Source organism: Cajanus cajan, chromosome 2 (genome assembly GCF_000230855.2).
Source record: "Cajanus cajan strain Asha chromosome 2, NIPB_CcT2T_4, whole genome shotgun sequence".
Classification (NCBI taxonomy): Eukaryota; Viridiplantae; Streptophyta; class Magnoliopsida; order Fabales; family Fabaceae; genus Cajanus; species Cajanus cajan.
In genome coordinates this window covers 74,898,908-74,922,508 of record NC_138518.1, presented here as the reverse complement: position 1 = coordinate 74,922,508, position 23,601 = coordinate 74,898,908, and the positions used below count along the sequence as shown (strand labels likewise).

General features: G+C 28.2%; 2 protein-coding genes across 2 annotated transcripts; one reads left to right on the top strand and one right to left on the bottom strand.

The window, feature by feature from the left end:
• Positions 1–750: 750 nt before the first annotated feature.
• On the bottom strand, positions 751–8,455 carry LOC109799626 (Metallopeptidase M24 family protein). The gene is made up of 16 exons (XM_020360222.2): positions 8,266–8,455; positions 8,148–8,197; positions 7,985–8,045; positions 7,540–7,635; positions 7,302–7,451; positions 6,904–7,035; positions 6,258–6,385; positions 5,841–5,883; positions 5,224–5,307; positions 4,720–4,761; positions 4,385–4,455; positions 3,765–3,818; positions 3,560–3,665; positions 3,354–3,422; positions 2,335–2,478; positions 751–1,120 (listed from the first exon to the last, which is right to left on the bottom strand). Exons 1-16 carry the CDS (start codon positions 8,395–8,397, stop codon positions 1,025–1,027), a joined length of 1,458 nt encoding a protein of 485 aa, XP_020215811.1. The 5' UTR covers positions 8,398–8,455; the 3' UTR covers positions 751–1,024.
• Positions 8,456–10,625: 2,170 nt separating this feature from the next.
• Positions 10,626–10,988, top strand: LOC145955194 (uncharacterized). Its single transcript, XM_083069901.1, has one exon. It carries the CDS (start codon positions 10,626–10,628, stop codon positions 10,986–10,988), a length of 363 nt encoding a protein of 120 aa, XP_082926027.1.
• The last annotated feature ends 12,613 nt before the right edge of the window (positions 10,989–23,601 follow it).

The following is a 23,601-nucleotide window of genomic DNA, read 5'->3' as shown; positions in this document are numbered from 1 at the left end:
TGATGATGAACATAAAAAGGAGGATAGCTTGCCCCCAAAATTGGTGCTCACATTTTTATTTATTTGTTTTTTTTTTTCTGTTTTTTCTCCCTCCACTGATTGAAATGTCATAGAATCACTAGGTCATTGAAAAACTGCATTCTGCAAGAAAATTATTTGGCCAACAATGCTGAAAGGCGACTTGAAATATACGAAAATGAATTGTAGATACCGGCATGACATTGAAGAAAGATGCAAACATCATCTCCAATCTTATACGAAGGTGGTTGAGAGTAAATAAGACATTCCAAGGCAAGGCAAGCAACTGAGAACTTTTGGCATTTGCAGAGTTTTCTTACACAGGTTCCTTAGTCCAAGATTGACAAAGGAGTAAAGGAACGCAATCAAATGTTGTTACAATCACCGCATGAATGATTTATTTTCAATCAATGATCTGCTATATTTGTGCACTTTCCCTCTAGTGTCTTAATGTTTAAAGAAAGTCAAACGGCAATGAAATTTACGATCCCCCGTCTTGGATGTATTGTAGTGACAGAATTGTTTGTGTCGAGAGGGATTATTCTTCGAAATTTAATGCAAGTAAATGTATTTTCCATTTTCTTGTTTTGGCAACTAACAACTTCCTTTTTTATCAACAAGAACCGGTAATTTGATTGATAGGTTGATCTGGAGCAATCTTATGACTTAAATTTAAGCACTTGCACCCCCACAACATTATAATATTTGTCAAAAAAAAAACTATTGCTGGGCTTTGCATTGAAATGCTTATTCCTTAAATTTTTGATAGCGATCACATTATCTAATGCCTAACATCGAGGATCTCATTTTTTGGGGGGAGGGGGGGATTTAGAGTGTATAGTCCCAAGAGAATTTAAAAAACGAGGGGTGGGGTGGGAGTTACTTTTTAATATTTATTTAAAACAACAACAACAATAAAAACTAGAAATTGATGCAGACCTGTTCACTTCAAGGATGATTGTAGCCAAACTTGGATTTCTAATCCATTTCCAACATGAGTAGATATCTAGGCTGGCCATGGGGCTCCTGCCATCACTGCCTCAATCTCTCGTATTTCCCTGGGACACTTGGTCATGTTGTAGCAACCAGCGGCAGTAACAAGCTGAGTACATCATAAAGCAATAAACAAAGTAATAATCAAGCTCATATACCAGAATAGCTATGCACTTTATAACAATATACTGTTTGATCACAAGAAAGGGATAAGAGATTAAAATTGATCACCCTAGAGATATATCAAATGAGAAAGTTGCTTTTATAGGAGTGAGAAGAATACATATTGACTAACAAGTTTTACTGTAAATGATCAAAATTAAAACACAAGTCGTGTAACTTCTTAAGTATCCTGTGATAGATAGATAGATAGAGAGAGACAAAACAGGCTAGAACTGTCAGTTATTATAATAAAAAAATAAAAATGAGAGCATTTAATTATAACCATTATATTAAGAGTATATTTGGATCTGCGTTCAGGAACCACATCTACCAGAAAAATCAAGTCAAATAGCTCAAAATACACAAACAACTACTTGGAGCTTCAAGATGAACACGTGCCATCTATTATGCGACGTGTTTCCAAGTATGCACAAAAATTGATGGTTCAGATTGCATATTTAATTATAAATCTCACGTGTTCTTTAATTTAAAGGAAGAAAATCACATGCGACTTATAATTAAATACACAATCTAATCACTCAATTTTAATCAAATAGTTGTAATTAAATATTCTCATTTTTTTACCAATACCCAATAGTTCTCTTTTTTCACTTATTTTTTAAAAAATCAATTACCTTTTTGGTCCCTATAGTTTTATAAACTTTAATTTTTAGTCTTTATAATTAAAACATTTCATTTTAGTATCTATATATATCATTTTTGTTTCTTTTTATTTCCTATAATTTCATAAACTTTTCGTTTTAATCCCTATAGCAATAGACAATTAAAAGGAAACAAAAATGGTATGTATAAGCCAATAAGGACTAAAATGAATCTTTTTAACTATAGGGATTACAAGTTAAAAGTCATGAATATCGGGACTAAAATGGTAATTAAACATTTTTTAAAAGACTATATTAAACAAATTACATCTTTAGAAGTGTTTTCTCAAATCCAAAGTTGTATATTTGTATATTGCTACCGAACTCCTAAAGAACATGTCGGAGAATAAGTTAGCAACCCTCTCCCAAAATATAGTATTGAATATATGTTTCTTAGGACAAATATTATTAGGTTGAGAAAAAATCAAACATCAATGAGATATAGAGATGATAATTGAAAAAATAGGCTATCCTTAATAAGGTTCAGTAAATGGAATACCACATCACTCTCGATTCGGACTCCACCAAAACCTTTAAATCTATTAATCACTTCCTGGTTTAAGAACTTGGAAGTTTCTGGACTACTCATGGCAGGAAGCAGCAAAGCATCAATAAAGTAGCATCCAGGCTCCACAGTGATAACCTACAAGTGTAAAAATAGGTATCGGGATCAGAGATAAGAAATGAGGAAAATCTGTATTATTAGGTGTATGAAAGACTTGGATCAACTGATTACAGAGCCTAAAAAATGTTTACAAGTATAGAAATGAAAGGAAAACAAATCTGAGCAGTTTGAGTGCTCAGTCTCTCCCAGATTAAGAGTCCAGCCCAATTACCACTTGGCTTCTTCCTCTATTACTTACACTTCCCTCCCAACTGCCTCACATGTGTCACACCACAGCCAGCTAGGCAGTTAGTTGCATATTCTCCCTCCCTAATTTTGATTATAGGTGCATAACACTTAATCGTCCTTTTCCTATACACACTTAATCTCAGCTTTCTTTTTGGGCTCTATCAATAAAGAAGAAGGTTACCTAATCATCAAATTCATATTTCTAGTTCGTAAAATAAAGCACTAACTAAAAGAGATCAAAGAACTGAGAAGACCCCAATCTCAACTGAAGCAACCAGGGTTCACAAATTGCATTATCATTATTTTGATTTTAGGCCTTTAGCTTTATGTAACATGTACAAGATTTATAATCAAAATTCTAATGAAGACTTAAAGTGAAAGACATTTTGCAAAGTTAGGGGACTAAGGTGATCAATGCTTACAATCTCAGGGAGTAAAGAGCAGATTTAGCTGAACTAAGTCATTTGGCAATAACATGTAAAGACAACTAGACGATTCAATACCAGAAAATTTTAACAATCAATAAATCATGGAGTTTTAGGGGCATCATAATTGTGCCAATTTTAATATAGTATAACCCATAGCAAAACATCAACACTAATATTATACTTTATATGAGTTGCTACTTAAAAAAGTTCTGATTACTGAAAAAAGTCATAACTGACCATTCCTTCCCTGAGATCTCTGATTGTCCGCAAAGATTTTAATCCGGGTTCCTTTCTTCTTTCCAGGCCCTGCAAATCAGAAGAAAGTTCTCTAGACATTATATGTAAAAGAAGTTGCTGACACAAGATTAATTATACAAGCCATTAATCAAAAAAGAGGAAGAGGGGCGGTTTAAAATGTAACTGCAGATTAAATTCACAAATACCTTTAAGTAGCCTCCAGGGTCATGTGTGTCAATACCAAGGAAATGCCCTAGACCATGTGGCATAAAAACAGCACCCAAGCGTGCAGCCACCATGTCATCAACATCACTACACCAAAAGTCACAAGTATGCAACATCATAAAAGATCCTAGAGACTGTATTGAGATGAAAGTTTGCCACTGGAAATAGAAAAACACAATATGTCACCCCAATATAATGTGTCCCCTCTTCAGTGACTCCAGAATCACTTTTTCTGCTAATCTGCAATTTCAGAAAGGATGAGTTATGAGCAGAAACAAGGCAATATAACATGACATGACACGAGTGTAAATTAGTGGTTTGAATAATAAAGTTTTTTAATTTTTTACAGAAATTAGTAGGATCAGGGATATTTGGTCAACCCGTTCATATTTCTTATTATCTCTATAACTTATTATTTTCACTATAGGTGTTGTGAACAGCATACAATATCACAATGAAGACTTGGTACAAATATTAGACACCAGAGTTGTTGATTCCACAATGAAGACTGATAATGGCTACCAGACTATATTACTCTTAGGTTCCCCCATTTAAGACAATTGACTGTAATTTCTCATTCAAGCTGCAGACGGCAAAATAAATACTTGTGACTGCATGTGAAAAATTACCTAGGCTACAATTCTGTTATGTTCCAATCCATCAACTAAGTTAAAAAGTCAATAAATTTCACAAGTAAAGCACTAATATAATATACTTGTTCACAGCTATTAACACTTGAAAGTTGAAACCAAGCATGGCAGACATTTTAGTTGCTTAAAAAAAATTATACTTGTACTCAATCATACATGTGCATATCAACCCAGTTTATTCCAGGTTTCATTGCAGATATAACGGCATTATGAGCATCTAGCACAGCCTGCAGAACATGGAAAGCATGAATACATAATTGTTGAAAGAAATGCTATAAAAATTAATTCAGTAAGGTATATGAAAGGTACAATGGCTGGGCCGTACTAACATGCACACAAGTGTCTAAAATTGGTTGAGCCCTTATTGAAAATTATAACGTGTTTGTTAGGGATTTGCACTGCAAATGTTTGTACTGGTGCAATTTTCCCATTCAGTAAAGAATTTAAAATTTGTTTTCCCTTTGATTAAGGCTTTGCATGAAAGGACTTACACTATATATAAGAGATTGATCACTTGTAAATTTTCCATTTACCTGCACCACAAATTTAAAGTTGAGGATAAAATGATTATTCTAGTCAATACAAGCGAACATAGTGTTTGACCCAGCCTTTTTTCGGCTTCTTTTCTCAGAAATATAGAAATTCCTCCATCTAACTTCTATGGAAGCTCTATTTTTTTATTTTTCTTTCATTAAAAAAATCAAATTTTATTTTCTAGAGCTTATTTAATACTGTGTTTGGCCCACCTTCTCATTTTAAGGAGAAGAGAAGCCCAAAAACTAGGTCAAACACTACCTAAGCAGCTAAACCTTAAACCTGGCACACTCACAAAAAACTCTGGATTAATATAAAGAAAATAATGAGACTACAGAAATATAATAAATAAACATGTGAACATGCAAAGGAACCAACTGTGTGCAATTTTAGCAGAGGTATGCAAGTAACAGTGAAACCAAGTAAAATTACTAAAATTAATTACTAAAGGAAAGACTCACAGGGAAAGAACAAGTTATGTCAGATCCATAGAAATGGTACTCAGCTCCCATATCAAACAGCGCCATGTCTCCATCTTCCAAAGTCTAAATAAGATTTTAAAAATAAATAAATAAAATTGGAAATCTCTAAAAAGTAAATAAACATTGATCATCCAATTCAGACTATAACTTCATTTTATTTTGTCTCTTAAAGAATGGAGTTTTGAATATTTAATATGTTAGTAACCAAAGTCACCATATACAACAAATAGTTTACTTTTTCCCGTTTTCAAAGAGTTTCAAATCATTGTTTTTGTTATTTTTCTATAATCTCATTTTTCTGTATTCTTGAACCAGTTACTTGTTCCTACTAGTGAAAGAAAAAATACGGATGACTAAGCATGGTGCTGATTAATTTCAAGTTTCAATGTAGGAAATAATAAATAGGCATACAGGATACAGCCAACACAGCAATTATGCACAATTCAGTTTCCCAGAGGTGGAACAGCACCAAACAGCTTACAAAACTCATATAACCAATCTATTAAGATGAACTGAATCAACATTATGGTAGAAAATCAGCCACAATGGCTACAATTATTTTAAAGGTAAAAGAAAAATGTACTCTTATACCATACCTTGTCATTAGGAGCTGCTGCATGGCCATAATGAAGCACAGCACTGCATTAATACACAGGTGTTAGCCAGCCCACTTTATAATAAAGGTAGCTACTATTTAAAAACCAATACAGACACATAAACATTATGCATGGTATGGCACTAGCCAGTAGTACAAAATTACAAACAGCAAGCCAGCAACAAATCAAACATATATATTCCACACATACATGCACATATATATAAATAAACATTATAGGTGGTGCAGCAGTAGGTAGTATAAATTACAAAATCAGTTTTAATTCTCTTTAGGTAAATGGGGCCAAGAAGATTCTTACACAGGAGCATCAAGTGCAGTTTTATTAAATCAAAAGCATCTGAGAATCACATTTATTGTCATGAATATGGTTACAATATCAGAATTCAGAAATCTATACCTATTATCACCGGTAGCACAAATACATGTATAGGAGCAATGCCGACATCCACCATACATGTAGGTGTGGTGAAGAAAAATGCTTTCAAGCTGATACTCCTTCATGCCCACCTTAGTTTTTTTCATAACCTGTTTCATGGTTATGAACATTGCAACTATTACAAAATCATTTTCACAAAACATTTATAAAATCATTCATACTTCACCACTGAGATTATAAATTCTTCCACTAATAGATAATGTAACCATATACATCTCACCCCCACATGTTCCAAACTCTACCAAATAAATCCCAATAGTTTCCATGAAAAATGGGTAGATAACGAAGTCAAGGGAAAAAAGTACTCTTTTCTGTCTGTTCAGATATATACTAATTATTTTCCCTAGTCTTATTATCTAAGAAAAAGTCATCATTACAGGAAAGCTAAAAGATACCTCCCAGTCCCCAAAATCACTTTCTTTTTACAACTTCAACAAAACGAACACCCTCAAATTAAGAAGATACTAACAATTAAACTATCACAGATGCAATATTTAAGGCCTGTTTCCTCTAATACATTTCCCATAAGCCTCAAAGGACATTTTGTTTAAGTGTTAAATAAGTACTCAGGAAACAAGCACAACTTTGGAATTTTAAGATTAATTACCTCAACATGAGCCTCAGAGCTTATATCATTGGCATACTGAATAAGAGCAATTTCCAGCTCTGACTTGATGACACGGCATTCAGTCAATATAGGATGCAAAGTTGTCAAATCCTTATCAAACTTATCAATTCCCTAAAAAAACAAAAAAAGAAGTATAAATATACAATACAAGTAGCTCTGAGAATCAATCTCCTAAGAAAGATAAGTTAACTGGTAAGTACTACCACGTTGTCACAAATAACACAATAGTATTGGTACAGAAGACATCTTATGAAATTGAAGTTTTGGGGTTAGAAATAATACAAATCCAACAAATCACACACTGTCCTGATCAAAGCTATTAAAAAGAAAAATGCTTCTAGTGAATGGGATATAAAGGAATTATTATAGTTAAGAACCTGAAACTCTGCTGGTTTAGAGAAATTGTCACTATCTGTATTAAGGCCATGCAAGAGGAACAGTAATGGTTTTCCCGAACTCTGGTAATGTTGTTGCAAAACACTCGCAATTTCATCTGAAAAGCAAGTTGTGCTAACCATGTAGTGTTCCTGCAAGGAGGAAGCATAGATGTAAACCCCTAAACAATAACATACCCAACATGCGAATCCATTAAAATTTTATCATTGGGAGAGTCACCTTAAAATAGGAGAGTGGCTTAATCTCCCCCATCCAAACAGCATACTCAGCAGGTAACCTAGGAACAAATAGGATAGAATTCCCAGTTGCGATGTCCTTCAGAAACCAATGACATGCACAAATCAAATTAAGTTTAATGATCATACACTTTCAGTATAAAATAGTTTTGCATTGTCAAACAATTATACATATCACTGACTTTTTACTTATTTATTATAAAAGACAACATGATTGTGTTTGAGTGCAATTGCATCACAAAAATTGAAAAGTTTAAAACTATCAACTGAGTAAAATCGCTCTAGATATAACTTTTAATTTTAAAAAATATATATTACAAAATCAATAATCTTACATGCATGTTAAGTTATAATTAGCTTAACATTTTGCGTTCATTTTAATTAAATTAAAATTAAACAACATTGCTTCGGAGAAGAAAACAACTAACAATAGCTCCATAAAACCCAGACTCTTTGACTCCAAACAAGTAAGCAAAGTAACTCTCCTGCCTGCGAAGCGTGAAGCAAAGCGATTAGGGATCGATTGGCAAATACTGAAAAGACGAGTATTGGAAAAATTGAAATGGCGATGAGGTTTTAGGGTTAGGTTACCTGAATAGCTCTAAGTGATCGGTGTCGTAACGCGTTTGCTCTTCGCCACCCTGGCGCGAACAAAATCAGATGAAGAATATTAAATGAGAGACGATGGAGAGAAGTTGCAGAGACAGACCTGAAGGAGGACGAAGCCATGGAGAGGACGAGAGGATTCGGAGAGGTGTTGACGAAGCGATGTGAGAAGGTTGTTTCGGTTTTTGACATGGAGCTCCATCTTCACCTTCGGAGGTAACAGAGACGAACCCATGACGATCCCTGATGCATTACACTGTAACTGTTGCTAACCCTTGTTTTAACTGTTTAATATTATATATATATATATATATATATATAGGGGTGAAATATCCTTTTGAAGTAAAATTGGTAGTTTCATATTTAAATTTAGTTATAAATACGTTTTTAAACTAGTGTAACATCAACTAGTTTTGATTTTTAATATTATAAGAAAACTTTTTTATATTTAAAATTTGAAATTAGTGTGTTTTTAATAAATAATATCTCTAAATTTGACATATAATCTATTTTTATCAATATGTGTTTATTTAAATTTATGTTACAAAATATTAAATAAATTCTAAATTTTATAAAAACAAATCTGATTTCATTTATTGATAAATGGTTTAATTTAACTATTAGATCATCAAAATTTAATGTATATGATAAGTTGTTTAATAAATTAACTCTATTCATAATTACATATAAAATAACTTGATTCTTAAATATACATAGATAGAGATATATAAAATAAAGTTTATTAGTTATAAAGAGAAATAGAGAAGAAGAAAAAAGTTAGGTGACCAATAATAACGTACTATTTAAAAAAGTATTTGCATTTTTAAAAAACTAATATATATATATATAGAAAGAGAGAGAGAGATAACCCCGTTAGAAGATTTGTGTTTTTTATTCTTGTATATGTATATAATGCATGAATAATTAGATAACTCTTGTATAAGAATAATATGATAGTTATATATAATAATTTGTCGGGTCGTTTCATATTTTGTGATATTTTTTCGTGGAACTTACATATAATTTACTCAATCAACAATTTCACTAAAATCATTAAGACATTTGTTTCTTATTTATTTCTCTTTTATTTTCTCCCTCGCCTTTTTTTTTTTTACTTTTCTCTCTTTTTTCCCCCTCTCGCTCTGTGTTACTTTCTCTCTTCTCTCTTTATTTTCAATCTCATGTTTTTTTCTCTTTTTTTTAATCTCTCTCATTTATCTGTTCTTTTTCTTCTCTTTATTTTTCTCTTATTTTTTTATCTATCAATATTTTTTTCTTATATTTTTATCTATCAATATTGACATATAATTTATCAATATTTATTTTTTAGTTATTAAAATTTTAAAATCATTTTTCAATTATTTTATATCATATTGTTAATTTTTTAATTATTAAAATTTTAAAAATGTTTATTTTCAATAAAATATAATATTTAAATATAAAATTTGTAAACATATATAAAAAAATATCTTTTGAAATTTGTGTCAATTAATGAATATCATAAATTTAAACATGTTGTTCAAATTCAATAGTTTGCATAAGAAAATATAAATTCATAGATAGTTGTATACAAATAAATGTTACTTAAAAGGACATGAAATCATAATTAGTTGTTTATCAAAAGGTTGAAAAATTTATTTATTTTATTTTCTTTATTCAAACCTTATCATTTATGTTATTTTTTTTATTAACTGTATTTTTTTAAGTCTATATTGTCCTTTGAAATAAATCTTATAAATTCTTAAGATACAAATTCATCAAATTTCACATTATATGATTAAAAAAGTCTCTTTAAAAAAATCTTAAAAGTCATTACATTCTTACAAAGTTTTTTAAAATCTATAAGACTTTTTTTTGTGTTAAAAAAAGTCTTATGAATTCTCAATCTAATATACCCTCTAAAATGAAATGCCTAAAACTTTAGTTGACAATCAAAATACATGTTTCTCAATTTTTCAACTGCCCTTCACATATAAATGAAATTATTAAATCCCAAAACACGTGTGAGAAAATTATGAGAAGAATGAAAATAAAAGAAATATATATCCTCCATCTTTTTGATAACAAACACAACGTAAGATGTGAATTGAAAAATAGAGGGAGAAATTAAATACCTATTAACAACGCAAATCATATAGAGTCAGTGTGAAAAATAAATTGAACCACGTGAATAATAAAACAATCTTTATGGTAAACTTTTATGAAAGGAAATAATATATGGTAAGAAGAGAATATTCAAATATTCTCAATACATGTTCTTTTAAGCCAGTGTTAGACTTTGTCACCATTAATTCATCATCTACAAAGAACAAAAAAAATATTGAACAAAAAGTTTGATCTTACTAACACATTAATAAAAGGGAAAAACTATCAAAGTACATATCATAATAGTAGATAAAAGTCGATGGGTGGCGGAGGTGTTCTCCGGGGTGGCCGTGGAGATTGGCAATTTGGATTCTCCACATGCTATGGCCAAGGCAGTCCTTTCTCACAGAAATTCTGGCAATAACGGATGGACTGATGCATGCTTGGAGGTTGGGGTATAGAAATATAACCTGTAAAACTGACTGTATGGAAGCAGTAGATGCAATCAATATCTCTAATATGAGGGAGCTGTCACTACATGTGCATAAGGATAAGCTTTTGCAAATACATAATATTTTAAGGAAGAACTGGAGGGTGAAGATCGTGCATATCCCTCGAGAGTGGAACACAGTGGCGGATTGCTTGGATCATGAGGGAGCCAATGGTTTGATTAAAGAGTTCATTACCCCTCCACCCCTAGCCCTTGAAGCTTTCCTTCAAGATCTAGCGATTGTAGGCTAGTTAGTTTCATACTGTTCTTGTTTTCTTTCTCTTATTTTCCTTTCTCTACCAAAAAAAAATAATAGTAGATAAAAGAGAAGAACACAAAGTGAAATAAAAATTATTTATGGATCAACAAAAGACTCGTACAAGCCATAAAAAAATCAAATAAAAATCATTGAAACATGACATTCTTAATTGGTGTCATTAAATTTACTAGAGATTAATAATAATAAATGTTTGAATTTTAAAAGACATGAGAGTTTTAGAAAACAAGTAATCTAACATAATGTAGTTTTGAGTGATTTTTTTTAAAGAAACTATTTTATACCTTTAATAATATATATATATATATATATTAATAATATATATAGATAGATATAGATATAAGTGACTAATCTAATGTTTTATTTTGAACAAATGATTACATCATTCATTTATTTTTAATTATATAATTTTTTTCTCTCTAAACATATTATTGTGTTAAAATTTATTTTCACATATATTATATTTATAAATTTTTATATTAATTCATAATTATTTGATATATCAATTATACACTTCGAAATTAACATATTATATATTTAAAATATACAAATATTTGATCATTTATTATTTTTAATTTTGATAAAATTTGACATTAATATTTTAAATATATAATTTAATGATTGAATTGATAAAATCTCGTTCTATTTAACTATTAATAATGTAATAATAGTTGTAGCAATATATTGTATCCTTTTTTTTCTCTTTTAATATATATATATATATATATATATATATATATATATATATTATCATAATAATTAAAATTAATAAAAGAAACACGTTGATAAGCTCTAGTCTTTTTTTTCTTCATTATTTTTTTTCCCATCATATGTCTAGTAGGTCTTACACAACTTTTTAGTTTTTTTTTTTTTTTTTTAATATAATGCCTCAAGCTATATACTTAAAACAAAACAAAGAAAATATCATGGCCCAAACTAAAGTATCCCAAAGTTCCCCCATATTTAGAAAAAGAACATGGTCCAATTCCTTTGGTCCATCACTGTAATAAGGTCCATCTTCATTTCAATGAATACGATTCATAGTCCTATCGAAGCACAACTATTCAGAAAGCACCTACATAACTTTAACAATCAACTATGTATATCATTCTCATTCAATAACAAAAACTGATGCAGTAAAATCCTACCTATCCCCACGCCAGAAGTAAGCGATATTTCATTGAAACAAGTAAGCAAATTTATTAATTCAAACAAAGAATCATCCAAATATTTTTTTAACAAACAGTTATCACATATATTATCAAATAAATAAAACAAAAAGAAGTAGAATAGTATTAGCAAGAAAAAAGCCATTAATTTTAGACCAAAATTCTCTACCTATTGACTGCTAAATTTGTATGTTTAAATGGCTGTGTTAAAAAAATAAATCAAAAGACAATTTTAATTTTAAATTAATATTTATTTTGAGTGGGATTTTTTCAATCAAAGTATTTGTTCAGTTTATATATATACATATATATATATATAGTGTAATTATTTAATTCTTACTTTCCTTTGAACCGTGTCCATATTGCATTTTAATAAAGCCAACCGACCAAATAAAAAAAGAGAATTGGGCCAAGGAAAATAAAATAAGACAAGAGAAACAAGGTATGCTTGCGAAGGAGACAAAGAACATTTGAGATATTGAAACAAAGTACATGGGACTTCTAAGCTCATCAATGCTCTTGGTCAAGGGGCGAAATGCATTCGAGCCAAATATTAGCAATACATTTCAAGAAGATTATTATATTTCTCCCTTGACAAATATATAGATTATAATTTTTTTGCTAAAGCAGTATAAAAAATCTTATAATTTTTTTAAATAGTTTATTTTTATTATTTTCTAAAATAGATTATAAAAAAATGTTAAATTTATGAAAAATACTTGCATTCGAATTTAGCCAGAGCCAAATATATATAAATAATGGATTTTCATTGTTTTTTCTATTCTCAAATTAAACTTTTTACTTTTTAATTACTTCACTTAAAGTATTATAAATATTAATTTATTCACAATACAAATTATTATGTTCATTGCTAGTAGTTTTTTTTTTGTTTTTAATTTTTTATGTCTCCTTTTTCACTAAAAAAATATTGTGATTAAATATATTTATATTTTATGTATTTCTAGTAAAAAAAATTTACATGTTTGCTTTTACAATGATGAGTAATAGTTCAATTTTTATAATTTTTGAATATTGGGTATTTCAAAATTTAAAATTATTGATATCTTATGTTGATTTTTTTTGTGTGTTTTACATTTTTAATTTTTTTTAATACTAAACATATATAAATGGTGAAAAGATTCACAAAAAAAAAAATTGTGACTAATGATTTTCTTTTATAATATTTCTGTCAGATATAGATATATATATATATGTATATATAATTTTAGTATTTTAATTATTTAGTTTTAAAATTTTAGTTTATTTTTGTACATAATTTAGTTTTATTTTAAAATGAGACAACATTTTATTAATGATTACGTAATAATACTTTAAAATTATATAAGCGTCTATTTAAATATATATTTTTATCAAATATAATAATAATAATAATAATAATAATAATAATAATTATTATTATTATTATTATTATTATTATTATTGTTATTGTTGATGAGAAAACTAGTCCTATTAAAAAAGTTATGAAAAGACTAGTTAATTATAGAGTTTTTTTTTCGATTAATGGTTAATTATAAAGTTGAGAAGCCAAACCTATACTTTAAAATTCATTTTCCTTCTTCTAATAGTGTATTTAATCCAAAAACTTATAAAAGAAATCCTTTTATGTGTTAGCAACCCGCAAAAATAGTCTCAAATAAAATTAACCCTTTTTAAAATAAAGTTATGCCTTCACTCTACCTTTTAATATTAAATATTTTGATTCTTTTATTTTATTTTACTTTTGATAATGAATTAAATATATTTTTAACAAACTCTAAGTGTGTGGTGCAGCGGGTTAATCCACGCTTAAGTAAGGTTAAGAGTTCGAATCTTACCTTGTGTATGCAACCGCGTTAAATCTTGGGACTAGTTATCTCACCCTTTGAGGTGCCTCCAACGTAGCGAGGAGATTAGTTACTGCTATCGGCTCTAGATACTCTAAGGACGAACAAAAAAAAATTGTTTTTAACAAGTAGAAATATAATTTTTTAAAGAATTTTCTATTTAAATTTTGTATACTGATTTTAGGTTTTACCAAATTTTAAAAGACATAATTTTATATAATTTTTAATAACTAAAATAAAAACAAAAAAAAGAACAACGTATTTTCAATCTCTATGACACGACCGTCAGAGGCAAACTCCGTAAAATGAGAAAAGTTCACCAACTCCATCCCTATCTTCTATTGCGTCACAATCCGTGTTCTGCTCAATCATTGGACCAATATTTTGTTTTTATTTTTTGGGAGAAGTATTGTTATTTTAAGTATATTTATTAAGAAATATAAATATTTAATAAACTTTGATGCTCCATTTTTCATGTTGAAAAGCTTGTAAAAAACAATTTAATCGATGTAGTGAGTGTTTGGTAATACGTTTAGGATCCACGTTTTCTCCTATTTTTAGGTTATAATACAGCAAAAGTAACTAATAGTTACTTCTCAAAATCACGTCCAAGTTTTCAAACGTAAAAGCAAACAGGTTAGTAGTTTATTTTTAAAATTTATTGAATATTTTAAGATCATAAAATATGATAATATTATTAGTTAAGAAAATATTAAAAATTTGTTAAGAACACATAAAATTATTAAATACTTAAATTCCATTCACTGTTTAATACACAAATAATCTCTGCCAAAAACAAAAATAAATAAATAAAAAAATTAGAGATTTGCATCTTCCTCGAAAATACAAATACTTTTAAATGGGTCCAAATTTGACCGAACGACAGAAAAAGAGGGAGACTGATATCGCCGGAGAAGAATATCCGGCACCGACACTGTTACCACGTGCCCGATGAAAACTACTAATGCTACGTTTGATAAAAAGATAATAAATAAATGTGAAATAAAATAGAATATAAAAAAATGAAAATAAAAATAAGGGAAAATAGATATATTTGATTTAAAATAAACAAATAAGAGATAGAAAAAGATAAATTAAAATGATAATTAAATATATTTTAAATTAAAATTACATTTTAACCGATCTATTAACTCAGTTTATAATGGATATATTAAACCGCTGTAATTGATTAAAAATATGACATTCTTCACAATCGGTTAAATTCATTCCAACGACACTTTTCATTCCTATCATATATTTCCACTAAACGAGTTAGAACGTTATACCTTTTCATTTTTCTCTTTTTATCTACATGAAATCATACTAACTTTTTATTTCTCATCTTTTTTTTACTTTATCATAATGAATTATAATCGAGTGACAATATAAAATGTATGCATTGTTTTCTATAAACTTGAAATTAAAATAATAAATTCTTAAAAAATATTATAAGTATAATATTTAGAGTAGGACCAACTAATAATGAAGTATTAGGGCAAGCTCGGATGGAGAGTAAAGTTTTTCAATTTAATAATGTTATTATTTCTTTGTTTATCCTTTATTTGTTTCTATAGAAGTTCATTAGAGAGAAAAGTAATTTCATGTTGTTTAGTTAGTTAAAAAGCTAGTGAGTCCACCTCAAAATAAATTATTTTATTAAATGAGAAAAAAAAAATTGAAAGAAAGAGAGGTAAAATTGTAAGAACTATCCAAAATTATAATTTTAACATTTATTCTTTACTCCACAAGATCTATATTATTATTTTTATTATAATAATAATAATTATTATTATTATTATTATTACTCAAATTTAATGCAATATTATATCGATCAAGTTTATCAAATTACTAGTTTGCTCTTATTTATAAAACTCAACTTAAAATAATTATTCGTTCTTGTATATAAGACTTAATTAATTCATTTTGTTTTGTCCATTAATTATTTTTTTTACTAAAATATTCCAAATTAAAATGTACTTTTTTAATTTGATAAAATGTATTAACTATAAAATCTTTAAAGAACATGCATTCTAATCTTTAGGAGAATGATAAGTATTAATTAAGAGAGGAAAATAGTATACAATATGAACCCTAATTGATTAAAAAATATATAAGTATTAATTAGAAAAAAAAACCATATAAAGATAATACTAAAAACATATAAATAAATATATATATATATATATATATTTATTTATTTATTTATTAAAATCGAATTTAATACCAAAAAATTTCCAACAACTCACACATTAATCAACTAAGTGAATTACACTATCAATTTCTCTTTTTATTTATTTTCATTCTTTTCACTAGAATACTTTTTCCATCAAACAACGTTAGAAAGGATGGAAAAACATATGCAAGGGTCAAGGGAGGGCAAGAAATAGGACCACACCACACGGAGCATTTTAATTATATGTGATCTTAAAGACGTTGAAATTGAAACATTTATTATTGAGTCAAATTGGGTGACATTTATCGCCTTACAACTAAGGCAATGACCATTAAGAAATAGACCCAAAACCAAAAGGAATAATGCATATTCAACAAAAGTAAGAGTAGGAGTAGTATTTGGATATTGAAATAACATAATTAAACATTTATTTAATAAATTTATCACATAAGACGCTATGTTATAAACCTACCATAAAATTTATTTTGCATTTATATTTATTTCATAAAAAATGATACAACTATTTTTATGAATGAAAATAGGATTTTGGGTCTACGTACTCGAGAATTTAACATGCAGAAATGGTGTCAGGGACAAATTAAATGTTGTGCGTGTCCGTGCAGATTGTAATGCCATACTTGGACTTTTAAAAAGGATACGTAGTCCAATTTATATTCTCGAAAACGTGTGTACGAACGCGGTGGGAATCTTCAATGCATGTAAAATAAACATAATATATACTACTACTACACCAAGTACTACTACACTACTACTTCAAAGTTCAAACATTTAATATAATAATAATAATGTTATTATTATTAAATCGGAAGGTAGAGGGAGGAAAAAACAGAAATATGAATATTAATATGACAAGTGAGTGTATTTAACGTCCGACCTACTCGATATTCTGTACTTATCTCTCTCTTAAGACATAGTATCCTATCACGATCATGATTAGAACAAAGATTCCGTCGTGGCGTGTCACCATTGAAACTACATCTTCCAAGAAGATTCACATGGCCTTTAATTAATTCATACACCATTTCAAAAATTCCCTTTCTCTAACGATATATAGTCTATTGGACAACCAATTCAAATGTTTTTCATAGTTCCGACTTGCATTACTTCCCCCCTCCCTCCAGCAAATCAACATAGTAAATAGTTAGCACTAATTGTTAATACAGTACTTAAAGAAAATGCTACTTTAAGGTCAACTATATAATGCATATAACCAAATTCCATTTCTCATACAATTTGTTTTGTAGATGGAGCAAAACAGATAAATGAGAGAAAAAAAAAAATAGAAAAGGAGGGAAATAAAAAAAAAGTGTTACATTTCCATCATTTTATTTTCTTGCTAACATAAACATAATGTAATTGGAGTGTGTTTCCCATGGATTAATAATCATATTCTTTAAAATTAATCGATTATCACAAAATTTTTGTTACAATTTTAGGAGTAGAATGCAAAATTTTACAGGTTGTGACACAACTGATATAAAACATATTTTTTTGATAAATATGTGGTTCATTTTATTATTATACCGAACTTGTAACATTAACAGGATCCAAAAGCACTGTAATATTAACTCTGACATAACATTTACATTAAAATCTACAAAGTGACATTCTTAAGGTTTTAAATTAACCAATAACGTCCTAAACTACTCATGCTTGGAGTTTTGTACATTCCTATATTCAATTTTAACATAATTTTAGTCGTAATGATTATTTACCGGCTATCTTGTAATTTTCTTTTGCAAATTCAACTGTCACATATAAGACCTATATACATCAAAGGATGAATTTTGGCACAATTAAATCAAGAATACACTTACAGACAATAACAAGTCAATTTTCACTAAACACAAACTCCTCATTTTGCATGTAATTTCTTTATATAATTATAAATTTGACTAAAAAGATATTTTATGTAGAAGTGACAAATTGAGTTAATTGAGCCAAATTGGCCTAAGTTATATTAACAAAAAAAATAACAATAATAAATAATACTTGATGGAATAAGATCGATTGATTGAGCCTACATTTTATATGTTCAACCTAATCTATCAAGTTGAGTTAAATTGATCTAATTTTTTTTACCTATATTTCAAGATTAGTCCAACTTTATTCATGAGTTGTTCAAGTTGTCCCATCATATTAGGATGATTTTTTCACATTTACTTTTATGTTGATACATCTATCTTTAAATATCCTTTTAATACAATTCATATAAACATTTCAATTTCTATATCAATTTCTTTCTATTTTGTTACAAATACTTCATCACTATATATAGTTGATGACAAAACAAGACACACTAGGATTTACTTTATGAAACAAAAACCAAAACACCATTTTCTCATCAAATCAATTATCTCCCTGATTGAAACAAAATTCAACCTAAAATTGAAATGTATCAAATCAGATGATGAATCTTGGTTCAATATTTTTTTTCTTCTTTTTCATGACTATAAATAGTCTGAGCATCAAATTACGTGTGTTGAAAGTCCCACAACAAAATCGAGGTGTAGAAAAAAAATACTAACATATTTCAAGTATAACTATAAATCTCTTTTTTCCATGTTGCTACACAAACATCACACATAAGAAGAAAAAAATGGATCCCAAAGCTAGGAAATGTGTTTTACTTCTGTTCAGGTATTGTACTAAAGGGCATCTCCTCTTTCATTTGAAAAATAGATAAACTTTGTCACCGGAAATATATGTCATTTTATGAGCACATTTTCCTTTTCACTTCACAAATTGATTCCTCTCCTATATTGTCTACATATTCCCTATTTCACATACATGACATGACATTCTTCTTATCCTAATTTTTTTATTCTCCCACACATTCTTTCCATGGTTGTGATGATCCAAATTCCTCTTCTCTTACAACCATTTTGACATTAATTTTTTTTTTTGGGTTTGTTCATGAAATTGAAATTTTAGTTTTGAATAGTAAATCAATTTCATCAAGATGAAGACTAGCTTGGCATATTGTTATACTTAAAGACAATTTTTAAAATGAGATTTTTCAAAATCAATAATAATATCTTTTAATAAAAAAAATAAAATATTTTAGAGATGGATCTTAAAAAAACAATTAATTTTGTATATTTTTTTTAGAGATAATCATTTTAAAGTGAATTTTTAAAAATATAAAAATGATTTTTAAGTTATGAAACTTTGAAAAATCATATAAATATTAATATAAAATATTTTTTAAAGGACTTAAAATGAGAATTTTGTTGACATTTTCTTTAGGGCAGTCCTAATTAGAATAATTATATATAATATTGCATTGAATTTTAATAATAATAATAAAAATAATTTATACATGGTTGTGACAAATGGTGGTGGTAATTAATAGTTTATAAATGTGGTGGTAACAATAATATTTGATGGTTATGAGTGACAATAACAACAATAGTGATAATGACAATAATAGTGGAGATAGTGAAAAAAAAAAGTCAATTAATAGTTGTGATGGTGAGAGTAATAATTAATAAATAAACCCATAATAAAAATAGAGTTAGTAATGAGACGTATGATCACTGTGATGAGAATAATAGTAAAGACTCTATAAAAAAAAAAAAATTAATAGTAGAATATTATGAGAGTGAAATTAAAAAAAAATGATTTGCGGTAATAATGAAATTGAAAATTGTTCGTTTCAGTTATACAAAAATCCCATTGAATTTAATTTTATAATCACAATTCTAACTTAAACGAGTTATAATTGTTATTATAATTTTAAGATTTATTCCAATTTCATACCTTACTCTGTTAAACACACATAAATTACAAAAAAAATTCAGCCACTCATATAGTAGGCTACGTGTTTTTTCTTTCTTTCCAATTTTAGAGTTGATTTGGATGAATGACCATCAATTAGATTGTTAAGAATAACATCAAAAAAATTATAAAATGTGTGTTATTTTTCAAAGAAATAATGAAATGCGACAGAGTAACTCCAGGACCCTCGTTGAATTTTGCAACCCAAATTTTGTCCCTTTAAATTGGAAATTAAGGAGAAAATGACATAATCTTTTGGTAGGAGTTCTTTCTCTTTCTTTATTAAATAGTCAAGTAAAAGAGTCTGGTGTATTTTTCTATTTTTTTTTTTTTACTTTTTCGGTTCTTATTAATTTCTTAATTTCCTTAAATTTCAAAATTTTTTATTTCATTAAATTCAAGACATAAAAACTCAAAACAAATGTTAGTCACTGAATGCCAGAAAAAAATATATAATTGTGTGATATTATTTAAACAAAAAATATCTCTATTTATATTTTTGGGTACGGATCATTTCGGTTTTGTACGTACTAATTAATTAGCCAAGCAATAAACAGCTTGCAACATGTTTTTGTTTTTTATTTTTCCTAAAAATATATTTCCTTCTAGTTGTTGTTAGTTCAAGTGAATAACGTTCACATCAAGTGACATGATCATGGGCCTTCACTTTGAGTTGACACTCTTAGCTGTTAACAATTAAGAAAAGATCCCCTATCTCACGTACTCGTGGATTTTCTAGACTTTAGAAAAAGTACATGGTGTCGGAGAAGAGCCCAATGAAGTAGTCTTGTAAACTTCCTTCATGGACAATACCAATAGTCATTTTCACACACCTTCAATTTTCAAACTCATATATTTAGTTTAAGACACAGCTTCGCCATCTAGATCTTCTTCTTACTTCTCCAGAGATAATGTTTGTCATATATTTATTCTCAACCTTCTTACCCCAAGTCTAAGGGTTATTTTAATTTATTCAACGAACTATTACATAGACAAATCACTTTCAAGAAAAAAAAACAGTTCTTAACTTGAATATTATTTATACATGTAATAAGATATTTCATTCTAACTCTTATTGATATCTTCATTCTTATTCACTCTCCAATTTGATTGTCTTTGTCCATGTTAAGGGGGTGCATTTACAAAAGAAACTTGGATATTCAAGCAATTATCTATTTAATGTAATAAATGTGATAATTAGATATTACTCATCATTACGCCTTAATCATCTTGATTATTGGCTATTGAAAAAGTTTATTCGTCTCCAATTATTTTAACAGTCAATTGAGTACAAAAGTGTTACATGATCCTTTCAATTATCGAGAGTGTCGAAGGGATACTTTAAGGAATGGTCTTGAAGATTTGCACCAATTTACATGATCCATTCGATTGTCAAGGGTGTTGAAGTGATGGATTAAGGATTTCGGTCATGTGATCCCTTCGACTACTAAGAGTGCCGAGAAATCTCAGTCAGGCAATCCCTTCAACTATCGAGGGTGTCGAGGGATCTCGATCTTGATATTTTTGGTGACTAAACAACCTATTTGATATACAGTATTAAACTTAGTTCAACCCCTTAAATAAGTTATATAGTTTGTAGATGAAAAATATACAACTAAAAGAAACTCATTAAAAATAATTAGTCAAAATTTTTAATAGATATTAAAAATCGATACAATTCGATGAAAGACATTGAATATGAGTTTAAGAGGGTACCAAACTACCAATACCAAATTTTCATTTTTCTCCTTTTTTTTTTCTTAACGATGCTACTTCTGCTATAAAACAATTATAGATAGAACTTTTAAAGAGTGGAACAAATTTTGAAAGTGATTGTGGCCTGCTCAGGTTTCTCTTGGGCTCCGTCTCTAATATAATTGATAATAATTTGTACCAATAATATGAGTATAAAAAAATAGATAACTTTCAATACTTTCCAACTAATAATGCTGAATTTAATTGATTATTTGGGGTTGGAGAAACGACTACTGAGAAAATACACATATATTTAAAATACAACTACAATAATATATGATATATGAACCATGAAAATCAATAACGAATTTTCATATCTTGTGAACCCTTTGTTTGATACTTGTCTCTACCCTACAAGCCAAAGTCACCACACAGTGGTCACATTCTCTTTCTTGCACTAAGATTCACTATAATAATTGCAGATCTATACTTGATCTTCTCTAGCTCATAGATATTCATCATGTCTATAGTCACATCCCTTGTTATAGGGAATTGAAGCATATTCTTCTCATTATTTCAAATCATACCATCTTAATTATTTTTTTTCTCTTCTTTCTATCTTGTTAGTGTGATTGATGCTTACTAGTAGTTGTTCAAGTGAGTTAGTTGGAATTCGCAAAAACAACATGATCTCAACAAATATCTCATATTCCTAACTTCTAAACCTTGTTGTGCATGCATATATATAAATATATATATATATATATATATATATATATACATTTATATATATATATATATATATATATATATATATATATATATATATATATGGCAAAATTTACTTGTAAAAATTATACAAGTTGATATACTTATATGATGACAATATTATACAAACAGATCCAATTGATATATAAAATGAGAGAGTAATAATAAAAAAGCAGAAATAACATATGCTCATTATTTATATCCAAAATACCTAATCATTTAATTAAGTCAAATCATAAGTAATTAATCTTGAATGTAAATGACAATTATTCACTCAATCTTTCTTGCATTTAATTATTAACATATATTGGTTTTAGAGCTTGATTTATAGTATGTTTTTCTCATTAAATGTTTATTAATTTACACATTATGAAAGAATCCAACCATAGATTACCTTCCAAGTATATTCTTTCCTTCATTATTAATTAAAAGATCATGTATAATTGAGGTATCAAATCGGTTCTTGATAATAATGATGAGTTTATATGGTTGTGCTATTTATCAAGGATATGTGTCATGTGTTGGGATTCAAATATATTGGCTATAAGTAGTATATAAAGCCACGGGCATGGTCTCATTATTGAGCGTTAAATCCAATGTATATATGATAGTTTGTTCATATGCGATATTTCTAATCTTATATAGTTGTGTGACCATTGGCTATAAGAAAAATGTCCCTTCTTTCTCTTTAACCGAAAAGATAACTTTACAAATCAATCAATCATTACACAAATCACTTCTATCATGAACATAACTATCTTAAGCAGTTGAATGAAAAGGAAATATGAGTTAAAAAACTTGAAAGTAGACGTTAAATTCTGTTCTTTGTTATTGGCTTCTTCTCTCATGCACCACTCAGTCAAATGCGTACGGCTCCAGTGGTAGGGTCTGAAGATCTTCAAAGAGCTTCTCTTTTATCCAGTTAAGCTGCTTTACATCAAAATCTTGTTCAATCTTTTCAGTTACTTGATACATCTTTGTCAATTGTCAGGTCATTAAACTTAACCACTCTAGGAAATCCTGAAATTAATGTTTAACCTATTCAGATCTTAATGAAATGATTGATTTGGTTATAATTCCCAAAGGAGTTTTCGGACTTAATATAATTAGTCATAGATTGAGAGCTGAAAATTTTCT